This window comes from Thunnus maccoyii, chromosome 5 (assembly GCF_910596095.1).
Source record: "Thunnus maccoyii chromosome 5, fThuMac1.1, whole genome shotgun sequence".
In the NCBI taxonomy this organism is placed as follows: Eukaryota; Metazoa; Chordata; class Actinopteri; order Scombriformes; family Scombridae; genus Thunnus; species Thunnus maccoyii.
In genome coordinates this window covers 12,714,825-12,738,224 of record NC_056537.1, presented here as the reverse complement: position 1 = coordinate 12,738,224, position 23,400 = coordinate 12,714,825, and the positions used below count along the sequence as shown (strand labels likewise).

The 23,400-nt window shown below is 35.8% G+C and overlaps 4 protein-coding genes across 11 annotated transcripts in view; 3 read left to right on the top strand and 1 right to left on the bottom strand.

Annotated features, from left to right (window-relative positions):
- Positions 1–34: 34 nt before the first annotated feature.
- LOC121896924 (interleukin-17 receptor A) overlaps positions 35–23,400 on the bottom strand; it is a 28,596-nt gene continuing 5,230 nt past the window's right edge. The window contains exons 1-13 of one of the 6 annotated variants that reach the window (XM_042411018.1): positions 11,828–13,828; positions 10,602–10,694; positions 6,162–6,211; positions 6,005–6,026; positions 5,631–5,717; positions 5,351–5,469; positions 5,117–5,243; positions 4,699–4,746; positions 4,438–4,595; positions 4,215–4,289; positions 4,036–4,105; positions 3,596–3,691; positions 35–3,511 (exon numbers count right to left, since the gene is read on the bottom strand). In XM_042411018.1, coding sequence (XP_042266952.1) covers positions 2,517–3,511; positions 3,596–3,691; positions 4,036–4,105; positions 4,215–4,289; positions 4,438–4,595; positions 4,699–4,746; positions 5,117–5,243; positions 5,351–5,469; positions 5,631–5,688 — 1,746 coding nt within the window. In that variant the 5' untranslated portion in view covers positions 5,689–5,717; positions 6,005–6,026; positions 6,162–6,211; positions 10,602–10,694; positions 11,828–13,828 and the 3' untranslated portion in view covers positions 35–2,516. Of the gene's footprint in view, positions 3,512–3,595; positions 3,692–4,035; positions 4,106–4,214; positions 4,290–4,437; positions 4,596–4,698; positions 4,747–5,116; positions 5,244–5,350; positions 5,470–5,630; positions 5,775–6,004; positions 6,027–6,161; positions 6,402–10,601; positions 10,695–11,827; positions 13,829–23,400 lie in introns of those variants that run through there. The other 5 variants (XM_042411017.1, XM_042411021.1, XM_042411020.1 and 2 more) reach the window with 5 other exon arrangements.
- LOC121896927 (troponin I, slow skeletal muscle-like) lies at positions 8,416–11,549 on the top strand. Its single transcript, XM_042411027.1, has 8 exons — positions 8,416–8,608; positions 9,810–9,838; positions 9,944–9,947; positions 10,112–10,153; positions 10,256–10,387; positions 10,467–10,556; positions 10,665–10,835; positions 10,924–11,549. The coding sequence occupies exons 2-8, from the start codon at positions 9,828–9,830 to the stop codon at positions 11,023–11,025; spliced, it is 552 nt and encodes a 183-aa protein (XP_042266961.1). The 5' UTR covers positions 8,416–8,608; positions 9,810–9,827; the 3' UTR covers positions 11,026–11,549.
- On the top strand, positions 12,896–15,094 carry LOC121897312 (troponin I, slow skeletal muscle-like). Its single transcript, XM_042411720.1, has 6 exons — positions 12,896–12,906; positions 13,030–13,033; positions 13,330–13,461; positions 14,181–14,270; positions 14,570–14,743; positions 14,890–15,094. The coding sequence occupies exons 1-6, from the start codon at positions 12,896–12,898 to the stop codon at positions 14,974–14,976; spliced, it is 498 nt and encodes a 165-aa protein (XP_042267654.1). The 3' UTR covers positions 14,977–15,094.
- LOC121896926 (troponin I, slow skeletal muscle-like) lies at positions 19,119–22,727 on the top strand. Of its 3 annotated transcripts, XM_042411026.1 has the most exons (6): positions 19,119–19,295; positions 19,460–19,501; positions 20,072–20,203; positions 20,309–20,398; positions 21,370–21,543; positions 21,678–22,727. In XM_042411026.1, exons 3-6 carry the CDS (start codon positions 20,078–20,080, stop codon positions 21,765–21,767), a joined length of 480 nt encoding a protein of 159 aa, XP_042266960.1. In that variant the 5' UTR covers positions 19,119–19,295; positions 19,460–19,501; positions 20,072–20,077; the 3' UTR covers positions 21,768–22,727. The 3 variants fall into 3 exon arrangements, with proteins under 3 accessions (XP_042266960.1, XP_042266958.1, XP_042266959.1); XM_042411024.1 differs by having other exon boundaries at positions 20,072–20,398; XM_042411025.1 differs by lacking the exons at positions 19,119–19,295; positions 19,460–19,501 and having other exon boundaries at positions 19,993–20,398.

Below are 23,400 nucleotides of genomic sequence, written 5' to 3'. Positions count from 1 at the left end.
CTCTGGGAGAGACGAGAGTAAGTGTCAGCTTGGCCAGATAGCTACGTCAATCATCTTTCTCTTAAATATGATTGGGCGGATATTTATTACGTAATAAATTCCCTATCTTAGCCCCGCCTAACTGCAACCCAGTAACAAGGAAAGGGAGAGAAACTTTCTAAAGAATTACATAGGCTATGTTCTCATACTTTTTAGGTGTTTACTATATGCACATTAGATCCCAAATTACATGATTAATAGCCAATCATGGATTTGCCTTTCCAGGGGCTTTAATAGTAACAGCACTGAATCATATTATTCAAGTATATGGTTTTTATAATAATAATACACTTGATTTATATATCACCTTCCACACAAAGTAATAAAGAAAAGAGCAGAACATTTAAATAATAGAATGTTAAAATATAAAATATTTTGTGAAAAATCTTAATCTGTAAAGCAATTAAAGCTGGAAAATAAACCTCTGGAGTGGAAGTATACAGTAGCATCAAGTGGAAAATTGTACTTAAGTACTGTACTTGAGTAAATGTACTTAGTTACTTTCCACCACTGCTCACACATAACACAAACACATCATCACCTGAGCTTACTGTGTTTGTAAAGTCCACGTCATTGTAGCCAACTCGTGGTAAAACATAACCCTTATCTCTGGAGTTATAATATATTATATATAATACCTGTTATTGAACTGCCGCTGCTATTCCTGGTTTGAGTTGTGGATCTGCGGTAAAACCTGGAGCGGAACTTTGAGTTGTCTTTCTTTTTATGTTTGTGAAAGTGGATTGAACTGAACTGATTTAGGGTTGTGGGGAAAATTACCAAGTGGATTGAACTTGAGTTACACTTTTGCGTTACTTTTAACGCATTACTTTTAACGCAAAAGTGTAACTCGAGTTCAATCCAGAGTTACTTTCCCTAGAGACTAATTACTTTTTATATGCAGTAACTGGTAAAGTAATTCAATTACTTTTTGAGGGAAGAAACTGGTAACTGTGACTAATTACTAATTTTCAGTAACTTGCCCAACACTTTACTCAGCCAAGTACTGGTAGTCATTAGTATAAATAGGCAGACATGAGCTGTGATTTTTAAGAGTTTTTTTTTTATTTTACAGTTGTGTAGGTTATGTATTTTGACTAGTTTAAAATATTGACAGACTGGGAAAAATAAAATTTGACATGTCTTTCTACTTGTTACACCCTGATGGGCAATAAAATAGAAACAAGCTGAAGAAATATTAAGCAGCCACCTCTGTATGTCTACTTTACAACATCCATTATTGTCTCACATTAAATTACAAAATGAACTTCACAATGATTCAGTCAAAGCCTGTTTTTCACACTTTTCACAAGAACACACTAAAAATGGCTACAGGCCCAGATCTGGCTCTTCAGTTTAGTTCCTGCAGCCTTGGTTATTTGGTAGGAAACACGTGTGTGTCTAACTTTATTTCTGCGTAGACCAATCTTTAAGGAAAAACTACAGTAGGTGTTTGTCAGAATTAAAACAACAAACATTACCTCAGTTTCTTGAAGGAAAAATCAAATAGGCTCCTCAGTTGCATCAAACCCTGCAGTGTGTTTTCTGTCACTGGAAGGCACAAGTCCAATTCAGCCATTGTAATGATTTTCTATGCTCCACTTACTTACTGCAAATTCCCACCACCCTCCCCCTCTGGGGCCGCTCTCTGAGACTGACACCCGAATTCCCGAGCAGGGGTCTGTGTTGCTATCTTTTTTTTCTCCTATTTCACTGCATTTATTCATTACAGACTGTTTGCTGAAATTTACTGCAGTCAGAAACTTATTTGTTGGGACAAAACAGCAAATGCCAGACATTTTCATTAATACTGTACAACTCATTTTGTGCCATCATTGCCATTTCAACATTGTCTTTAAATGTAAAATCTCATCAGTGACACTGAGAGGATTACAAACACATATGTAAACACAAACCAAAGTCTACACTTAAGCTCCCTTAAAAAACCTGACATCAATCTAAAGCAGTTATAAAGTATATCAACACTTTTCTATGCAACAGGAGAGATCATGTACCTATGAAAATACTGACTTCTACTTCAAAATATCCATACTTTCAGATATTAAACCCTACAATCAGCCAGCTCATTCTAAAAAAAAAAGTGTCTCCACAAGCAGAGTTTAGTGCTTACCTTCTCCTGTGTAACAAAAATGGTAGAAACTTTGCCCAGAAGGCTGAACTTTGACCCAAACACTGTTTACACAGCCCACAAGCATCAACCACAGATCTCTGTGATGTTAACTATTCAGGAATTGTCTCCTGGTCAAAGCAAAGGATATTCAACATTAATGTTATATGCACAAATATTACAGAATAGATATGAATACAAACAAAATACAGTATCATGAAATGTCCACATAGATATCCTTTTTTAAAGTTTGCAAAGAAGTGATAAATGTTCCTCCATGTTTTCTTCATCCGTTCAGCATGTAACAGCTAATTCTCTGTTGTTTATTTCATGTTCCGATATCAGTTTACTATCCTATGTTTTTGTCCAGTTCACAGATGTCATCAAATTGTACTTGATATTTCCCTAAAACTGGCTGCATGTCCTCAACAATATGGGGGTGGAACTGAAGTGAGGTGGACATTTGGAGCCGTTCAGCCATGTAAAGTTGTATTTTGTCTACAGTAAAATCACTTTCTTGTGTCTTTACATGACTGATAACTTGAGTTGAGTCAGGTTCACAATATGTAATGAGGTTCATGGTTGTTTTTTCATCCTGGTAGATCTCGGCTGAGGTCTCCTCAACCTCCAACTCTGAGTTTTCCAGTAATTCCTCTTCAAACCACTGTGGATGCTCCAGCTGGTATGCCTGGAAAGCCTCTATAGCATCTCGTAAGGCTCTACCCGAGGGGCAGTGATGATATTCATCTTCTGCAAGCCCGCCGATGTGATTCACTCTGCCTGGTTCGTGCTTTTCAGTGTCCAGGATTCTGAAAAAAAGCTCCTCAAACTGTTCCATTAGCTTATATCGTACTGTAATGTTGAAAGGTGAAGGAACATCCTCCTCGGAACAAATATCATCAAAATAAGCCACTATGTACTTTTTAAATGATGCAGATCGGACAAAGTGGGGAACCATGAGGCTGAGAGCTGGAGTGAGCATGTCGCCTATTGGTGAGCGGACATCCTCTCTCAGAAAAACCTTTTTATCGCCACACATGGCTCTCCATTTGGCTTGCACTCCTCGTGAGCACAGGATTAGTATTTTATCTGAAGAGCTTTCTATTTGCTCTCTGTGCCAGTCCAGCCACTGAATACTGCCAAGCATTCCCAGTCTGGTAGAGTCCAGCAGATCCAGGACCACTTCAGTACCACATGTGGTCGCCAGGAAGGCACAAAGCTTGAGAACAACAATTTTGTATAAAGGGTGGTCGAGAGAATAGATGACGAGGACTCTTTTTCTGTCTTGCACTTGAAAACATTCAGGTTGTTCTTTGGCAGCAGATGTGGATGTGTTCACGGGATCTAAGAGAAAGATGCAGTCAGACAATAATTATCTATTCAGCTTGTGTCTTGTGTCTATCACATTACATTTAAAAGAAGGTAAACCTTTATGAGATGAACTCCACAGCCAATAAGCAAGACATATTCCAAACATGACCAGCCCCACAGATGCCTTTATAAGTAAAGTCCGTGTTGGATAATCTAAAAAAAAAAAGTTACAGTATGACAGTATGATTAGCTAAATAACTCCAAAAAACCAAAAATATGATTATGTCAGTGATTCCCAACCTGGAGGTGAGGACCCCACCAATGGGTCACAAGATAAATCTCATGGGCTTGAAAGATGATTAATGGGGTAGAAGAAGAAAAAATGGTTCTTCTACATGAATTTTAATTTATTTTCAGTGTTTTCTAAAAGTTTTTCTGTTTGGTGGGATTGTTTTACCTCAAAAAAGGGTGGAAATCACTCATTTACGTTACTGTATGCATTATATGGTCATTGAAAACCTACCATATCCTGTATATATGTCAGAAATCGTACTTACAAGGACAGTAATGAAATGTTTTCTCTGGACGCTCACAGTCATTCTTGCATCGTATAAAAAATGGCCGAATCTTTGAAAAGAGCGGACGAGATGATGATTTGAACGCTTTGACGTTATATTACTACAACTAATATTACTGTTTGAACAGTATGGAACATTTAATCAGAAATTAAACTCACCATTATCACCATTTTACACTGCGAGAGCTGCGATAAACCCAACTCAAAGGTCACATTCTGTGATGTTGTGTTTTCCTTTTTGTACAATGTAATAACACAGTAAGAAAATGCCCAAACACTGTTATATCAGACTAAATAAACACATCATATGATAGTAGTATACAAGTCTCACAACACAGATATTTTTCTTATCATTAATAAAATAATTTAAGTGTGTAATTACCTTTGAGACATTGTTTGAGCAATGGAAACCATGACCCTGAATGGAGACTTGGTATTTCTCTGAATACTTTGCTGCCTCAAAACCCACGACAATGGACAACATTTTATGTTCCTCATCAACTGACACAGAACGAGTTATATGAGGGTCCCAAAGACTACCTGAAAGAACAAAACATGCAGAGTACAACATCTGGATAGTCCTGAGTCTCTTACAGTTTCCCATTAAAACTTGTGCGATGTAAAGAAGATTAAAAAAAATTACCATTTTCCAAACACATCTGGGCCTTTTGGATTCTCTGGTCATCACATCCTGGCCATGACAGTGAATATTAGATAGATGATGAGAACAAGATGAATCAAATCACTGTGAATTGTGGTATTGATTTCTGAGAAATGTTCTATTATAAGCAGTATACAGTATAGTGATACGTGCACATAATAAGAATTAATACTGCATCACATTGCTCGTAAAGCAAATATGCACATAAATTGATTTAGGTTGGTAAGTAATTATTAAAAAAAAAAGACAATAACTTCCAACAAAACAAGACAGTGGAAAACAATACAACCAAATAAAAAAGCATAGAAGATTTTCTATAGACTGTGAAGGGGTAGGCTTCAATTACATCTTATTACATCTACCTATATAACAATACAAAACGTAAACCCAGGTAACTCACCTGGGATGATAATTTGCTTTCTGATCCTGACCTGATCACGCTCGATCTCAGGTTCTGGCAAATTAAAAACTGTCACCATATATGTATGCCCAGGCTCGACCACAACTCCATCCAATGAAAATGTCCACTAATATAAAGAGAAAATCAACTGTAGGTCTCTTATCTGTTAATACAGGGTGCATATTGGTTGACATTCATATAGCAAAAGTTTTAAAAAACATGGTACAGTCTTACCTTTTTATCGTTTGGATTCAGCTGTTGGCGGATATTGTAAGAAAACTGCACACATATACTTTGATTTGTACTTTCATCCAGAATATTTATCTCTGATCCACGTAGCTTTAATACAGATGCTGTGGGCAGAGGAGAGTTTATTTTATATTATTTATAATGAATGTATCTCAAATACTTTATTTTCTATTCACTTCTAATCAAAGACCTGCTGATTTGCAACTTTATTTGGACATATTTTAAAACGTCAGATAGACTTTAAAATAGTTAAAGCATTACTTACCATCTGACCTTATTGTCCACGTCACATTCACAATAGGAACAGGCCTGTGTTTGTCCATCCCAACTCCCACATGCTCCGAACCCCACTCTGGGCCAGTAGGAGCGAGATGTGCGGGCTCAACCACGTGTTTGTCTGAGCAGTTATCTGACATTTTGGTGAATGTTTGGTGAATATATCATTATTCTATATATATGTCACTGATGTGTACTTGTGTGTGGGCAGATGAATAACAAATCAATATTTCTCACCCACAAATCATTCCATCTTGCTAAGAAATCTTTGTAATGTTTGGAATAACTGTTAAATTTAAAGATATGATGTAGAGGATGTATCAATACATTAGCAGTACAATTTGCCAAAAAACAGATACTTACTAATTTTGCAGTGGTCAAGACCCTGGAAAAAACACGAGAGTTGAAGTTTTTGGGCTCACATACACAGTAAATCATGATTCCAGACAATAAATCCCCTTTGATTTACTTTTATAAGAGTGTTAGTATGTTTATTTTGTATAAAAAAATGAATTCTCACCAGTTGACTGCAGTCCAGACGCTTGTCCAAAATCCAAAGAGAAGACGAAACTGTGAGTCCGGCAGTCAAATAGAGGAAACAGAGAAAAGGAACATGGATCATTCTGACATTGCTGGTGCAGCTCCCCGATACAGGTGGAAAATGAGTCAATGAATGAGAAAAAAGGGATATAATTTGCTTCTTTTGGCCAGATGATGCAAAAGTGTGCTTGAACAAACACAGAGAAGCGTCAGTGCACTATGATTTGTGATTCGTCTAATGTTTATCAGGTGCTGACATCTGAGTATGCAGGAAGGATGCTGTTATCAAATGTGGTTTGTAGTTTCCATTCTCACAGAGAACATTGCATAAGCTGAAAAGATTGCTCTATCTGAGGCTCGCAGACTCAGTACACACTTAAAATGTACTTTTATAGATGTGCTTTTATGCAATATCATCTTCCACTGTCTTTTATCTTTAAAAGCACTCGTGGTTTTATTTTCCATGTTGATCTCCTTTTCTTTTCCTTTACCTCATTCTGTGGGCATCATTGTATTTTGTTTTAACTCTATGCATTGATTTTTCATACGTTTTGTGTTTATAAATGTGCAGATGATGTTAAGCACTTTGTAAACCTTTCATTCTTCTTCTTCTTCTTCTTATTATTATTATTATTACTATAGGTCTGCAATTTACTATACAATTCTGTGAGAAAATGTTGCCTTATTACAGTGCGTATGTACACTGTTGTTTTCTGCCAACAGCAAATCAATATGTCAAACCATCACTAGGGGGCAGCAGTGACAAATTTACAAGTAATAAGTTCCTGTTTGAATAAATTGCAGTTGTGGCTGGAAACAAGTTTACAATGAAAAACTCTCCAAGACAATTGCCACATTTTAAAATGAGTTAAGCTGTTGAACAAGGAAAAACATTTTATCCACATGCTTAAACTACTCTTTTTAGGGGGGCATTTTTGGCTTTAACATTCAGCCTGACCTCACGCGAACCTCTGGCGACATCAACTAAATATACAGATAAGATACAGAATCCAGAGGATCAACACATGAAACCAGCAGACAGCCGAGGATTTGGACCATGAGCTCTAAACCTGCAACTAGGTGCTACTGCTTGGTTAACAGAGATTAAATTCTAAAGGACAAAAATGTGGCCACGGCTGTGTGTTAATTCCTATAGCTTTGTCTCGGTGTTACTGTGTCTCCTACTGGACATTGAGCTCAACTATATCAGTTTACATAACACTAAGAATGACACACAGACAGACAGACGTGTGCCACTGAAATCTGACCAGAATAGACTGTAGAGGTGGTATTTAATCTCTCCTCTGTGGTACAGATAGTTCATGTAAAAATATACTTTTATGCAGTAGATACCCTAAGTTGTGATGTGACATGCTGTGTTAAGGATTTTAAAAACAGTTTGATTAGCAACGCTTCATTTTAACTCCACCATTTAGCATTTATAAGCAATATGTAACAATTAATAAATGGTTTATAACACATTATAACACTATAATGTAGTTGTAAGCACATATTATTTCTCTTTATTTGTGTATTTGTCAACAATTATAACTCCTCCTATGAAGCATCCATAACTGGTATATAAACACACATGTGCTCATCATTCACAGGCTTTTTTTTTAGCAGTTTATAAATGCATTTAAAACAGAGACAATTTATAGGATTACAACTATGTTATCAAGCATTTGTTAACGGTTTATATAATAGTTATTAAAAGGAGCAGGTATAATTGTTCATAAATACATTAAAAACATTTTAAAAAGTCCTTATATTTGTTTACAACTACCCAATGAGTGCCATAATGTATTAAACACCAGCCAAACCTTTGGACACACCTTCCCATTCACTTGAATAAGAAAATGTGTCCAAATATTTGACTGGTATAGAGTTTATTGGTGATTAGTTGGGGTTAAAATAGTGTTTTACCTCATTTTCAGTACTGGGTGGCATTAAAGCCAGTTATACTGTTAAAAATATACGTATTCAGACCCATTTCCCCTATAGAGAATAAAATTATTGTTCCATAAAATGACTAAATTCAGCTTAATAAACGTCAACAGGCACCTCTAAAACAAGTGGTCTTTCATGTGAGCTTTTGCCAGTACACCCCATGACAAACTTGAAAAGGCAGACAGGCTCGTAGCACCTGATATCTGCAGAGGAGGATAACACAGCTGTCAGTTAGGCGAGGGACGTGTGAAGTGTGCCCTTGTGCTATCGCATGAAATAAATGTGTCACGGGTTGAGGGCAAATCAAAAAGGGTTGCACTGTGATGCAGCAATTGTCAGGTGGACAGGGAGTCTATTTTAGCGGGCCATTCACATGAGACTGGGAATACATAAATCTTTCACTAATAACCATAAAGTGCTTTTTCTTTTCCTGACTTGCCATTGTTGCTGCCCTCTCTGATATCCCTCAACGTCAAGGTAAGTTTTACACAATAATAAACTGGAGCTATTAAGCACAAGAGAATAAAGGTAAATTAGATCCATTACGGACGTTCAAAGGACTGATTGACCTTGTGGATTAAGTTTTCTAGTTGCTGTGACAGCAGTCCAGGTATCTAAATGTCTGTCTTTACAGTCATTAGTTTGTCTGGGTCAAGTGAAGTCCGGATTTAATGAAGGGAGTAGTGAAGACTAGATACTACGGCTGGTATTTATGAAGGGGAGTCTGTGCCATGTTGCTACTTTTGTCAAGGTCTTTTCAACTGTTCAAACGTGGCTCTCTGGCTTTGACTTCTACGACACCTCAAGCTTCTTAATGATCTCTTGATCCTCTAAGTGAGAAAATGTAACCTGAGGCTTAAACTGGTATCAGCGAGCTTGACCCACCGCTGTGGCCAAAAAGCTGGCGTGATAAGTGATGATGGCTAGCTCATATGAACTGGCGACCTCCTAGATGGATGGGGCAAGGCTGCAGGCTTACTGAAATCTTATGCTGCTCTGCTTGTTCACTTTGACTTTTGCACCCTGCCAGACGGGCTTAATTTTAATTGGATTTAATACCGTGTTGTGTCAGAAGCACTGACATGCTTACATCCTACTTTGAACCTTCCATCTGTTATTATTGCATAATGCGGTAATTTATTTAAAGCCATTGCTACAAAGACGCCAAATAAAGTGACAGAATGAGACAGGGATGAAAATCTGATCTGAAAATGCAGCTCACTGGCTTCCGGGCAGCATTTGTTACTTTATCTTTTTATGATTCTCACAGTCTTGCGTTGGATACTGCTCTTCTGTTGGCTGCCAAACCTTCCAGGGGCTTGGCTTTCTCTGGCATCATCAAGGCCACAGCAGCTGCTGCAACACAGCAAAGCATGGGGGCAATGTGGCCAAATATAGCCGTGCAACAGGCTCACAGTCAGCCCTTCATAACAATAGGAAAGATTATGTGGTCCTAGAAGGATACTGAAATGTATCAGAGAGCCCTGGAGGACAGTTAAGACTAAATAAATGTATTAAACTGTTAACTAGTTGGATTCACCAATTACATAAAATATAAAAGATACTACTGAGACTGTGTAATTTATACAAAAAGTGAAACTCTGTGTGATACAATATGAGTTAAAAATACATGTAGAGCATGACTTACAAAATCTTTTTTTTCTTGTTGTCTACAAAGGCACTATAAACAGCAGACATGTCTGAAGGGTGAGTATTAGCTCCTCAAGGTTACCACAATCCTGTACGGTTTTGCATATTAAATAATAAACAAATGTCTTTTTTCCCTGCTTTTTATGTCACGTGTTGATGAAGACCGGTGAGTCAACATAACAAAACTCTCAAAATCATTAATAAATCATCAGTTTTGGTGCAGAATATTTATGCATTTCATGCTTAAAAATACATTTGAAAACCTTTATCAGTGGATATATTTGATGTACAAAGTGTATAAAGTTTATACCTTATATATCTATCTCACAGAAAAAGTCAAAATATTCAGCCACACGCCGACTTCATTTGAAGGTGGGTCTTGTAAACCTTTATGTGAACTGTATGTCCCACTATGCCACATGATGAAAGACAGTTTTCACCAGGATTTCTATAACATCTTACATATTTTTACAGTCCAAACTACTGAAGAAGGCAGCGTCTATGCTGGTGGCTGAAAGCGAAGAGAAGAAACATGAGAAAGAAAGGGCTATGAATGAGTGCTTCCCTCCGCTGAAGCTGGCAGGTCTGTCAACCCACGAACTCCAGGTACAGATTCCACAGATCATCCTGATTCAAGCATTATTTTTATTTTAAATCATTTCTAACTTTTTTTTTTCCATTGCAGGAACTTTGCAAAGAACTACATCGTAAGATTGACGTTGTAGATGATATACGTTATGATATGGAGATTAAAGTAGCCAAAAATGAGAAAGAGGTACGGCAGATTTGAATCAGGGATTAATTTCATACATTCACTGACCTATTTGGATGTTGTAGTTGCCTGGTTATTGATTCCTCTTAAACTGTGATGTTTGTTGCACAGATCCAGGCATTGAATCTGAAGATCGTTGAGCTGAAGGGGGTAAAGAGGCCAAACTTGAAGAGGGTGAAGAAAACTACAGATGATATGCTGGGCGCATGCACCGACAACTCCAAACTCATGAAGGCTGATTTCAAGGCAAACCTCAAGACAGTGAAGAAAGAAGAGGAAAAGGTGAAGTTGTTAGCTGCGACAATCATCCCCAGAATGAGAAAATACGTTTAAAAAATAGTTTATGATCAACTGTACATCTATTTTACAGAGGGAAGAGGTGACTGACTGGCGTAAGAACGTGGAGGCCATGTCTGGTATGGAGGGCAGGAAGAAGCTGTTTGATGCCGACAATAAGAAGGTGGCTGCGTGAAAAAAAGGACACAAGCACCCCAGGACACAAAACCCTGAGTTTGCAAATACAGCGTATGTCTTTTCTAGGTCCAGGTTTGTTGTGTTCATCACTTCCTTTTGTTAATCTTTATTTTTCACTGTCCAACTCTCACGAGTTCTCCATAACAAGAGAAAATTAAGCAGGTGTTGTGAAGAATGACGTCAACCCTTGCTACTTGTAAATGGGTAAATAAATGCACTATTTAGATTATACAGTATTAAAATAGTTTTATTATTCAATGAATACACACTTGTATGAACAATACCTCTGTTTGCCAGTAATGTAATGTGAATTGTATAGTATATACATACTGACCTTTGCATTTTGAAATTGATATTGAATAATTATATGCTCTGAAGAAAATGAAGATCCGTTTTATGAATTTAAGTTTTACGGTTTGGTGTCTTTCAAAGTGCAGTATTTGTATTACATAGATGATGGCACTGTCCCACAATCTGTAATACATGTGATGCTGATTAAACAACCATTACCACATTTCTGCTTTGTTTCTTTAGTTTGTTCAGATTTCCAGATTTAATCTGTATTTTTAGTCTTTTTCAATAACAGTCATAATCATGATTATGTATCATAATCACAGACAAAATAAACATTAAAGACTTTACTAGATTACTGGAGTAATTACTGCCCGTACATCCTGTACTCCTCGTACTGAGCAAATGGAAATATAGTGGTAAACCTGGTGTTGGGGGATGTAGAGGTGTAGTGATATACATTATACTGGCGGTCAGGACAAAGGAGTCTATTTTGGTTAGCCACTCACAGAAGGAAATAGGAGCCAATAAATGTGACTTGAGGTTTCCTCTTGTCATTTAGAGACTGCCACTGCTCACCTCACCAGGGTTTCTGCAGGGATAAAAAAAGGTATGTTGACTTTTCTTGTAAGAGTGTGAATGGTGGCGGCTAGTGTGGTTTAAGGATATTTAAGACACTTTTCACCTGTTGCGTTTATGTAGAATAATTTAATTAGTAGCAGGTGCCTTATCAGATAGATAGTGACACATACAGACCTGATAGAAAAACATAAACTTGCAGATTTATTCTAAAATTTACTTTCATTGAAGTTGGACAAAATATTAGATGTAAAGAGGCAAAAATATGACAATTACAACTTCTTACCTAGTAACAAAAGGTATGTTTTCAATGTGAAGTCACATTAAATTTACTAATTTAACGTTTAAATTAACTAATCAAGTAATTCACATAGTGATGTACAGTTCAGTCAGTTATACTAACTAGTAGTAAACATTTACATTTTAACTATTTTAACAAATGTTAATGAGAAGATGATTTATTCCAAAGCTAAACCACTTGAGTTTTGTTACATACAGTACTAGTCAAATATTTGGATACACTTTCTCATTCAAGTTAATTTTGACTGGTACTGTATATTCATGATATTTGAGAATAATTAATTCTGATTTTAGTTCTGAACTGGCTGCCTTGAAAGTGAAGAGACTCCGATTGGGATTAAAAAAAGATTATTCAAACAATGTGCAGCACTCAAGCCTGTGGTATTGCTAATTTAACAGCTTAATGTTGGTATGTCACCATACCAAGGTCCAGATGACTCGGATCTCTTGGCTCACTTAACAAGAGGCAGATCAACAGTGTTTACTGTAGTACAAAAAGATACTGGTTCATAATACACAGAAAAGTGAAATATTAGTTATTTATATTAGTTGACAGTGTTTCTAAAATATCAATGTTAACCACAAAAAATATTGATAATGGTGCTGTATGCATGAAGTGAACTGCTCCACTGGATGATGTATTTTTTCTGATTTTAGTTTAAATTACTTTATTCTTCACAGACAAAAGGCTTCAAGATATGTCTGAGGCGTAAGTTATGATTTTTATTATGTAAATCAACATTTCTAAAGTCATGGTAGTTCTTCAGATCTTTATCATGTCAATACTGACTTTTATTGCTTTTCCTTTTCCATGTCTCAATGTCCACCACAGACCAGTAAGTTCTTCATATTATTAGTGTGTATTTAAAGAATCTTTATTTAGAAACCTTTATGTACTGTAACTGTTGTTTCATAAAATGTTTGTCTACTTCTTTTTTGTGTAGAAAAAATCAAAGATCTCTGCGTCTCGCAGACTGGCTCTTAAGGTTTTGTCTTTTCTGTCTTTACTACAATAAAATCTGACCAATAATAATTTACTGCAAATTCAATTTCATGACATTTCTTATAAATCCACAAAATAACAATGACTGTGCCAGAGAGTTAATAATCCTCATTTTATTGCTAATTTCAGACTAAACTGCTGAAAACAGCAGCTGTGATGTTGGAGAAAGAGAAGAAGGACAAGAAGCAGGAGAGAGAAGCTACTTTGAGTGAGAGAGTCCCTTCACTTCAGCTGTCTGGTTTGTCCATGCAGGAACTTCAGGTATGTGCGGGTCACTGCATGAACCACCCATCATACTACAATGAAACATGGTTCAAATGCTCCCTACCGAAGCTTCCCTCTGAAGCAGCGCATACAGAATGTTCAAATGCCTTTGTCGTCTATATTTTATATTTCAGGTATTTAGCTCACACCTACCAGTCTCTAAGAACTTATACCAGTAAAACAATCATTAATTCAAATATTAATTATGTGGCAAGCAACCAGTAATAATGAGAACTATCAACACATGACTCGAATAAAAGACACTTAGTCACTTAGTGTAATGTTTCATAAATAATTTAGTGCTCCATTATTCACTCCAAATCAGAACTTAGATAAATTAAAAATAAGAACACTTATCACCATTACTTATTTTGCAAAAAAAAATGTATTTTGTTGTGTTGGAAAGATGAGACTGCTCCAACTTTTAATTTATTTCTTGATCAAATATTTTCTTCCCCTAGAGAAATTGTCATTGGAAAACAAAAAATGTGGACGAACTTTCTATGATTTTTCACCTTTTATCTTGGGTGGAATGATGAAATGTGTGGACTGCATTACTTATAGTATCTACAGTTTAATGAAATGGAAAATAATTAAAAAAAATTTTTAAAAAATAAAAATTTAATTGAGATTTGTAACTAAGCAACAAGCCAGGAGACTGAAGGCTTCTTGTGAGTTTGTTTCCATGAATTTTATATGGTTGTTTCTGCCTGTAGGCTCTGTGCAGAGAACTGCACCATAAAATTGATGTGGTAGATGAAGAGCGTTACGACATTGAATCCAAGGTGGCAAAGAATAACAAGGAGGTTTGTGTTCATTCATATTCATTTGATGTACATGTGGATTTAAATCTGTCTGTAGTTTATGGATTATTGTGTTGATTATTCATTGTTTAATGATCAAACATGAACCTTTAAGCATGCTTTGCAAAAAGCAGAAGCAACATTATAGAAATTGTGTTTATTTTTATTTACCACTAGCATTTAGGGTTGATTGTTTTACTGAGTGTGGTTTTAATTATTTTTTAAACTAATTTTAATTTTGAGTGGGATGTTTTTTTAAACTGGCAGGGCACAACTGCATACTGATCAATTGTTTCCTGCAGATCGAAAATTTGTCTCTTAAAATCATTGAGCTGAAGGGTAAGATGAAGCGACCTGCTCTCAAGAGGGTGAAGATCTCAGCTGACGCCATGTTGGGCGCTCTGCTGGGCTCGAAGGTCAAAGAGTCTGTGGACTTCAAGGCCAACCTGAAGACTGTGAAGAAGGAGGAGGAGAAGGTAAGTTTTTCAAGATGATGCCAGGCTAGGTTGATTTCTTGGTTATAAGATGAACTACAGCACGATTCTGTAGTATTGCTTGTGTTATTTTAGGGTTATTTGTGAAAATACAGCATTTCTAAGCAATATTTTCTTATTATAAACAGAAAGAGGAAGTGACTGACTGGCGTAAGAACGTGGAGGCCATGTCTGGTATGGAGGGCAGGAAGAAGCTGTTTGATGCCGGACAGTAGATTTGTATTCATGGACATTTTAAACTGCTTTAATAGATCTAATGTAATTGTAGTGAAAGAGAAACTAGAGAAAAATTAGGTTAATGTTACGACACACAACTAGCAAACCCACAGTGTATGTGTGGTTGTGTGTTTATAGACTTCATGTTTGCAATATGCAAAAATATTCATATTCAAATGTATGGAATTATATATATTTTGCATTTAAATGAGTTGTACTGTGTTGTGTTTTTGTGGTGTTGACACCCGGAAAATTTTGTCTACAATTTCACCAAAGCTAAGAATGTGGTGAAATGTGCTGTTTCTTGATGTTCTTGGAAAAGAGAAAAGTTTATGTGACGATAATAAATAAAAAAAACTGATGCTGAGCTTTTATTTTCAAACATCTACTTTATCATTGGAGCTACTTTTTAACACTCGACTGGGACATAACATCAGCCAGATGGTGGTAATAGTTCCAGGACTCAGCTCTTGCCAACAGCAGCAGCTGAGAAGATGTTAAATCATCTTTGTAAATCAAAGCAGACGTAACATTCACATTAAGAACGGTGAATGTCCAAAAATAAGAGGTCGCAGGTTCAGGGTTGCAATAAACACACTAAAAACAACAAGGGAGCAACCAGAGCACACATCCGCAATCCTCACTAAAAATAATAATTATTAGTGGCAATAATTGAGACCATGTTGGAAACATGTGTTTTCACTTTGACATGTTATCCCTTGGATTTTGTTTTGTACCTGTAATGTATAAATGAATCATATATATATTGAGATTAGTCAATTAATTGATCGAGAAAATTCACTAGTGACAATTTTGACCTTCGCTTAACTGTTCATTTTTCATGCAAAAATACCAAAAATGTGATGGTTCCAGCTTCTCACATGTTAAGATTTGCTGATATTTTTTGTCTTATTTGATGTTAAAGTGAATATATTTGGGTTTAGGACTTCAGGTTGGACAGAAATTTGAACACGTCACATTGGGAATTTGTGATGGGTATTTTTCACAGTTTTTTAAAATATTTTCTAGACCAAACTATTAATTTATGAAACAAGACAATTATCAGCAGATTAATCCATAATGAAAAAAAGCATTATTTGCAGCCATAATAATAAAAACTATTAATAAACTTCATTATCCCATTATGCAGGACACAAAATTAGCACCAGCCTCCAGCCAAATGTTGGCAAAATACGCAAGTGGCTTCACTCACCAGCCAAAAAAACAATGGCAATCTACTGAGTGGCTGGTAAAATTGACATTCACCAGCCATTTGGCCAGTGATAAAATAGTTAATTTTGCACCCTGCATTATGTTTAAAAAGGATTCCATTAAATAGATGCTTTTATCCAAAGCACCTCTGAGTACCACAGGCTGAATGAGACATCAAACCTCTAAACCTGGGTAAACTATTGAGGACTTTTTTGCTGCTCTTTCCAGTCCCGGCAGAGAAGTATTTGCAAACTAGAGTTTTCTGTAATTATTAACTCTTGTCAGTGCATCCAATATGATGAATAATGATAAACAAAGTATATCCTGGGGGGAACTCATCTAATTTTACACATTTTGGCCACTTTATTACTTGTGAAGAGTACCCAGCCTCTGACGACAGTTGTATAATGTCTTCTGTGGCTCTGGAAGAGGTTTAACAAGTCAAATAACCTCTGATGATGTCACCAGGGTTATTTCGGCTTGGGTTTGGTCACCGCATATTCATAACAGAAACCTGTGTTCCTGTTGGTGTGGAGGAGTGTTCGAATTAAAGATACTATTGGCTGCATGACGGGAAATGTAGGGTCCAGCATTCCTGGAGGTTGATCCATATTAAATTAAATCATATTAAAAGTAAAGCTAGCTCAGCCTCTAAAGCTTAATTTGGACCACTTTTTTTAATACGTCTCTTGAGAGTCCCCAAACTTTATGAAGGCACAATATTTGCAGAATTACTACATTGAGGCAAATACTAAGAGTAATCCAAGTGTAGTATTTGACTTTGGGTACTTGACTATTCCTGTTTAACCGTTCGTTGCCTACCTATCCTTATGTGAGGGCATGAGTCACAGTCCTTTGCTCAACTGAACATTTGACTCCCTGTTACAACAATGACGCAGATTGAATTGCGGCTGGCTCAGTTTACAAACCATCAAGTCCTGACTAGCACCTGTCTTTGTTCCTCTGCTCCCCTAAATAAAACCAGAGTAACCTCTGACTTTGTTCTTTCCTCCAAGGTGGTGCCATGATGCTTTATCAGGGAACAAAACTTGCATCACACACACGTGCATGAATAGTGACGTATTAACAGTTCAGTGGTGGTCCTGAGGAGAGTGGGCGTGCACTGGACATTATACTACTTATTTAGTAAAAATAATGTGGTGGTGAAAAGTATAAAATCCATTCCAACTGACACAAGAACAAAAAGGCAATCCTTTTTTAAACTGCAGCCGAATAGACGTCCAATTGTGGCTTCCCAATCACCACAACACTGCCATTGCCTTTTTCATTAAATGGAAAACATCAATACAAACCCAGATAAGAGAATAGGTATTGAAAACCTTTTCAGGCTCCGCTGATGGTACTTTTAGATGCCTATAGATGGACAGCTTAAGGTAGTCCAGATCCACATGTGGACGGTGCTGTTTATTCTATAAATAAAGGTGCAGAATAAGTAAACACCGACACTCTATATTGTATATCTGCCTTCTGTTTGACTCCTTTAAAATCTTATCTAAAGTCCAACACACTGACTGTTGGCAAATGTTAATGTGTGACACTGACCCAGCATGAGCGTGGTCACCTTTTTAAACACTCACGGTCACTTCCACCAACAGGTGTTGTCAAAACCATGTAAGATACCTGAAAGTTTGAGCCCATAAATGAAGTTTTATTGCCCCCTTTCCTGTCTGAATATTGCGGTGATGCTATGTGCAACAGTAAATGTCACTGTTGGTGGAGGGACAGTAGCAGTAGCACAGACTGGAGTCTATTTTAGTGAGCCATTCACATTTGGCACAGACACTATAAATCTGATTTTTCTCCATCGTCTCTCAGAAAGTCCCTGCTTCCTCCCTGACACACACTTTTCTTTAGTTTGGAGGTGCATTTGAAGGAACTGTCCAGTTTCATTAAGGTACGGAGTTGATCATTTTCAAATACTTGTGTATTAGAGTAAAGTTGGTATGGTGGTGAAAAACATGCATGTTAGAACAACTACAAACTGTTAGCTTTGAATGTGTAAAATCTCTATTTCAAGGAGTAGCGTTTTGTCTTTACTTATTTGTTGTTTTATTGGTCAGTTATTGTGACTAACATTAACAGCAAGTTGAACATTGTCAGCTTACATGCCTGTGGATTATCTGGCCATTCACCTTTTTTGTCACCTATGCGGAGACTCTTGTGAGTTATGTTAACACATCCACTGACTCAGCACTTTAATATTTTGCATATTATTTTGCTCTTAGTATTTTAGAAAGGTTCATCCTGCGAAAATGCATGCAGATCAAATCGCAAACTAATGTCTGCACTATTATTTAATTTGGTTGTGATATGTATTTGAAGTCGTGATTACAATTTATTTTAATGAATTTTCATTTTAATAAGTTTAACAACATTTCGGCAACGTTTTGTGTACCAAAATGTTGTTCCCAATAAATCTTTTCTAATTACAAGTGAAGAAGACAGCATGCATAAGTTCTTTGTTCTATTTTAATTCCACATGAAAAACAAAAACAAATATTCTATCTATATTTTTAGTGATTACATGTAACTAAAGCATGATCACAATAAAATAAAGTAAATGTAATGTAATAAAAAAGTGAATTAGTGCAGAATTACTCCTTTGGCTCATATAATATTCCAATCTGTCATAAGGGATATACACAACTTTTAAGATCCTCTTTACTGCACCAGGGGAAACGTTAGGTGACTGAACAATAAATAACTTGGTGCAGCAGCTTTTATAGGGCTATGAATGTTTGGAGTAGGTGAAATACTTTGACACGGGAGGTCATAAAGATCATCAATCTTTAGCATACAGCTCAATTGAGCAGGTCTTAAAGGTTAAGGAAACTTATTCTTTTTGCAATTAAGTGTGTGATGGTAAAAAAAAAAAAAAAGCATTAAGAAGAATTAAGAATTTTCCTGTTTTTACTTTGTTTATTCCAGTGTGAGAATTTAAGACAATCATGGCTGACGCGTGAGTATTATCACTTTTGGTTTAATTTAATGTGTTCATCAAAGTATATTGTATAACTATGTATTGATATTCATTTTGTAATTTTCACATGTATTTTTTCTCTCTTGTTGATGCTCCAACAGACCAGTAAGTACTCTATTATGACATTTAGCCCTTTTTTCAATCTTCTATTTGTTGATTAATGCCATATAAAAAATGTTTGCCAATGTAATGTAAAGTGCTCTACAATATGTAGTATACTGTATATACAGAGTATATTAAATGATTTTTTTTAAATCTGTGAATTCTAGAGGAAATCAAAGATCTCCTCCTCTCGAAAGCTGGGGTTGAAGGTAAGTGTTTTGTTATTTGAGATCTTTTCCTCTATTTATTATGAAGAATACTGTATGAGAATGTCAGCATGTATTTAATTGTATACTCCTAAAAACCCTGAAGAAAAACAATGATTGTAAGCTTTAGCAAACAAAGATGTGTGGCAAATACTTTGCCAACATACCACATAAAGTAGTGCGTAAATTGCATTAAACATATGTTGCACACAAATGTTATATTAAATGTTAATATATATATATATATATATTATATATATATATATGCTAAAATCTGACCGTGAGTACACTTAACACATCCTTTTAAAAACATTCAATACAACATATATAATATATACTATATATATATATATATATATATATATATATATATATATATATATATATATATATATATATATATATATATATATAATTATTAGCATAATTATTAAAATTCTGATACTTTTAGCATAATTATTAAAATTCTGATACTTAAATTGACTTTTGCCAGGTTTTCCTTGCTCTGACTGCTCCACAGATCACAAAATTTAAACAAAAAGGATTTTTCGTCTACTTTGAATGTTTCCTTAGATCAGGATGTTGGCGGTTGCTGCTCAGATGCTGGAGGAGGAGAGTGAGCAGAAGATAAAGGACAGAGAAGTGTCTCTGTCAGAGAGAGTTCCTCCTCTTACAATGTCTGGTCTGTCTTTGCAAGAGCTTCAGGTGTTTCATCTAATTCGGTTATTTCCATGCATAAAATCTCAGCTCTCTCTTGTGGAGTTCATGTTATATTCTAATACCACTAGAGGGTGTCTTACTCTTCCACAGGATCTATGCAAAGAGTTGCACCGCAAGATTGATGTTGTTGATGAGGAGAGGTATGATATTGGCCTCAAGGTGTCCAAAAATGACAAGGAGGTGAGTTACTCAAGAATGAATAGCAAGAAAAAAAAAAAGATGCATGTTGAAATGTTTTTAAAAATCACTGCAATTAGTGTCTCTACTATTAAGACAAAGGTCCCAACTCAAAAGAGCTAAAAATGAATAAACAACGCCCCCAAGTGGCTGCAGTGAGAATAACAAGAAATAACAAAACTTGCACATAAAGCTTGTTGTTCTTGGAAGATACACCCTTCTAAGTTTGTTATATAGGACAGATTATTGCCCCCAAATATTTTAAAGTTCAACACAGTTTATAGCTGAGTTTTAAACTGAGCTGGTAGTAAAGTTGGAATTGTCTGCTGGCTGTGAGAACTTGACCTTTTTCTGATCACTTCATGGCATTTTACAGATGAGTTTGGGAACCTTGGAGCCAGTAAAGTGGCTCGATCCAAGATGGCAGCCTGGCAGTGAATTACAGTCTACTAATTGGTTCTGAGTTACTGAAAGAATGATTATAAAACACAAAACCACAGAGAGTCATAGTTTTAATCTATTTTACAATCAATAATAAATTGCGCCAAGTATTGAGTAATCATTGTGTTCACTGCCACTAAAACATTGATAACTTCCTAACCACAGCTTAATAAAATAGTCTGTGTATGTAGCAATTAAAATTCTTCCCTGGCTTATTTTATTTATTTATCTTTAAAAAAAATATTATTTGTTTTGTAAAGTAGTAATTCATCCCAGAGATGCCTTTGGTTTACCCTGCTTTTAAGGGCTGCTGAAGGAATCTGATTAGTTAAACAGTTGTGTCCTTGACTCTGGGAATTAGCATTTTTTTCATGTTCATTTTCATTTTATAGAGTGAACTGATTGGAAGAAAACTGTAAACAAATTGAGAAATATCATCTAAACTGTGTCTCCTACCTCTTCTTGTAAGACTTAAATAACAGTGCACGTTAGTATAACACACAGTTCTTTCTATCACATGATTCCCCAACCAGATTGAGAACATGAATCTGAAGATTATCGAGCTTCAGAGTAAATTCAAGAAACCGACCCTGAGGAGAGTGAAGATCTCTGCTGAAGCCATGTTGAGTGTTCTGCTGGGCTCCAAACACAAGGAATCGATCGACTTCAAGGCCAACCTCAAAACGGTCAAGAAGGAAGAGGAGAAGGTACGCCTGGCTTTTGCTTCAGATAATTCTTATTTCTGGTTAAAATTGAAGTATTATATAGCTTTTGTATAAAATTGTGTTTTTTATGTATTTTATCTTGACTGTTTGTCCATGTTATGTTATGTTCCCAACAGAAAGAGGAGGTTACTGACTGGCGTAAGAACGTGGAGGCTATGTCCGGTATGGAGGGCAGGAAGAAGCTGTTCGACGCCTCTGGAAACTAACGAAGAAACTAATTATTCATGTTTAAAAGATCTTCTTGTGATGAAGTCTTAACATTACTTCATATATACTGTACATCTCATCTACAGTGTATTATATAAAAATGGTAGTTTGGACAAAAACCTTTAAAACCAGGATAGTCTTGTTTTTTGTAATTTGTAGAAATAAAGGAAAAGCAACAAACTGATTGTTTAAAGAGGGATTGTGGGCTTCAAGTGTTTAAAACTGAAAAAAAAAAAAGAATTACACATTGTATTACATACATACATATATACTGTATGCAAACAGAAGATTGCCGTAAACAGATTTCAGTATTTTTTAGGAACTGTTTTTTGTCATTAACAGCTGTGTGTTAGTGATACAGTCAGTAATTGTTTGCAGTAGCATGTTTCATTCTCACAGTTCTCCTCTGCCACCTTGTGATGGCAGCAAAACCTTTCAAACCATCACAGACAATCCTGGAACTACAGTGTATGTTGACTGTGGAGAAATTATTGTTTGTCCCTCGTAAATTAACTGCTAGAGTCTGTTATATGCTGTGATATGTCAAAATTCAAAATTAATTGGCTATTAAAATATACATTGCTAAAAACCAACCAGTATGATTGCAGTCTTTGTTGAAGTTATTGCACTGAGAGTATATTACATGGATACTTGGTTTATGTACTTGGGATGCACAAACAATGTTCTCTCAATAAAAAGAAACCAACTCTGCTGTTGTTTTTCTCCACTGTGTAATCTAATAATCCCCTTGCGTTGTATGAAGGATCAACTCTTTACTTTCACACACATAATATTGGACTAAAGCTCCTACAAACATCACCCCCCTTTTCTCCAAGACGAGGAGACGGAGGCACTAAGAAAACATCAAGTGGAGAGTTACGGCAAGAACTTTCACACCTCATACATATGGGATGTGAGAGATGCAGCGCAAGAATGGTGAGGACAGAGGGTCTATTTTAGTAAGCCACTCACATGAGCGCTTGAAATCTATATATCTACCCTCTTTCTGTCCTTCTCATCTCAGAAAAAGGTGCCTGTGAGTATTTGTTACCTGCTGTATAAGGTAAGGCTTTTTTTTTTATTATGAAATAACACAGAGAATGAAGGGATCAAACAGTTAATGAAGGCTTTCTTTACAATAATCTTGAGACAAATTGTGAGAAAATCTTGCTACTTTAAATTCATCAGTCAGTGTTTCAAAAAGAAAAGCAGTTTTTTTTTTCTTCTAACAGCATTTATGTTAATGCCATGACTTTGTTTTTAGTTTTTACCAAATGAAAGATGTCTAATTTTGCATGTGATTCAGGGAGGAAAGGTTTTTTTTCTTCAAATTTGAGATTAGCTGGTCTGATCTTGAACAGAAGTCCAAGTTGAAGTTATAAATAAGTTATAAATATCACAATGTTCATTTGATTTGTGTTTTAATTTGCAACCCTTTCCCATTGCCTAAAATCTAGTAGTGCCATGTACGTTTAAGTACATTTATAAAACATGTAAAAAAAACAAACAAACATGAATTTGCCCTCTTTGATTTACATGTACATTTCATTTTTTGAATACTTGTCAAGTAACTATAACTATTTTTGACTTTGTTTGAGAATATGTTTCTAGTCATACGTTTGACCTTAAGAC

What these genes read in the sequence shown, in the direction of transcription:
- LOC121897312 (XM_042411720.1), top strand. An exon ending in TGGCAAAGAATAACAAGGAG is followed by an intron (nt 14,271 to 14,569) that starts GTTTGTGTTCAT and finishes TGTTTCCTGCAG; the next exon opens with ATCGAAAATTTGTCTCTTAA. An exon ending in TGAAGAAGGAGGAGGAGAAG is followed by an intron (nt 14,744 to 14,889) that starts GTAAGTTTTTCA and finishes TATTATAAACAG; the next exon opens with AAAGAGGAAGTGACTGACTG.
- LOC121896927 (XM_042411027.1), top strand. An exon ending in CACGCCGACTTCATTTGAAG is followed by an intron (nt 10,154 to 10,255) that starts GTGGGTCTTGTA and finishes ATATTTTTACAG; the next exon opens with TCCAAACTACTGAAGAAGGC. An exon ending in TGTCAACCCACGAACTCCAG is followed by an intron (nt 10,388 to 10,466) that starts GTACAGATTCCA and finishes TTTCCATTGCAG; the next exon opens with GAACTTTGCAAAGAACTACA.
- LOC121896926 (XM_042411024.1), top strand. Translation starts at nt 20,078, where the DNA reads ATGTTGGCGGTTGCTGCTCAGATGCTGGAGGAGGAGAGTGAGCAGAAG. An exon ending in TGTCCAAAAATGACAAGGAG is followed by an intron (nt 20,399 to 21,369) that starts GTGAGTTACTCA and finishes TTCCCCAACCAG; the next exon opens with ATTGAGAACATGAATCTGAA. An exon ending in TCAAGAAGGAAGAGGAGAAG is followed by an intron (nt 21,544 to 21,677) that starts GTACGCCTGGCT and finishes TGTTCCCAACAG; the next exon opens with AAAGAGGAGGTTACTGACTG.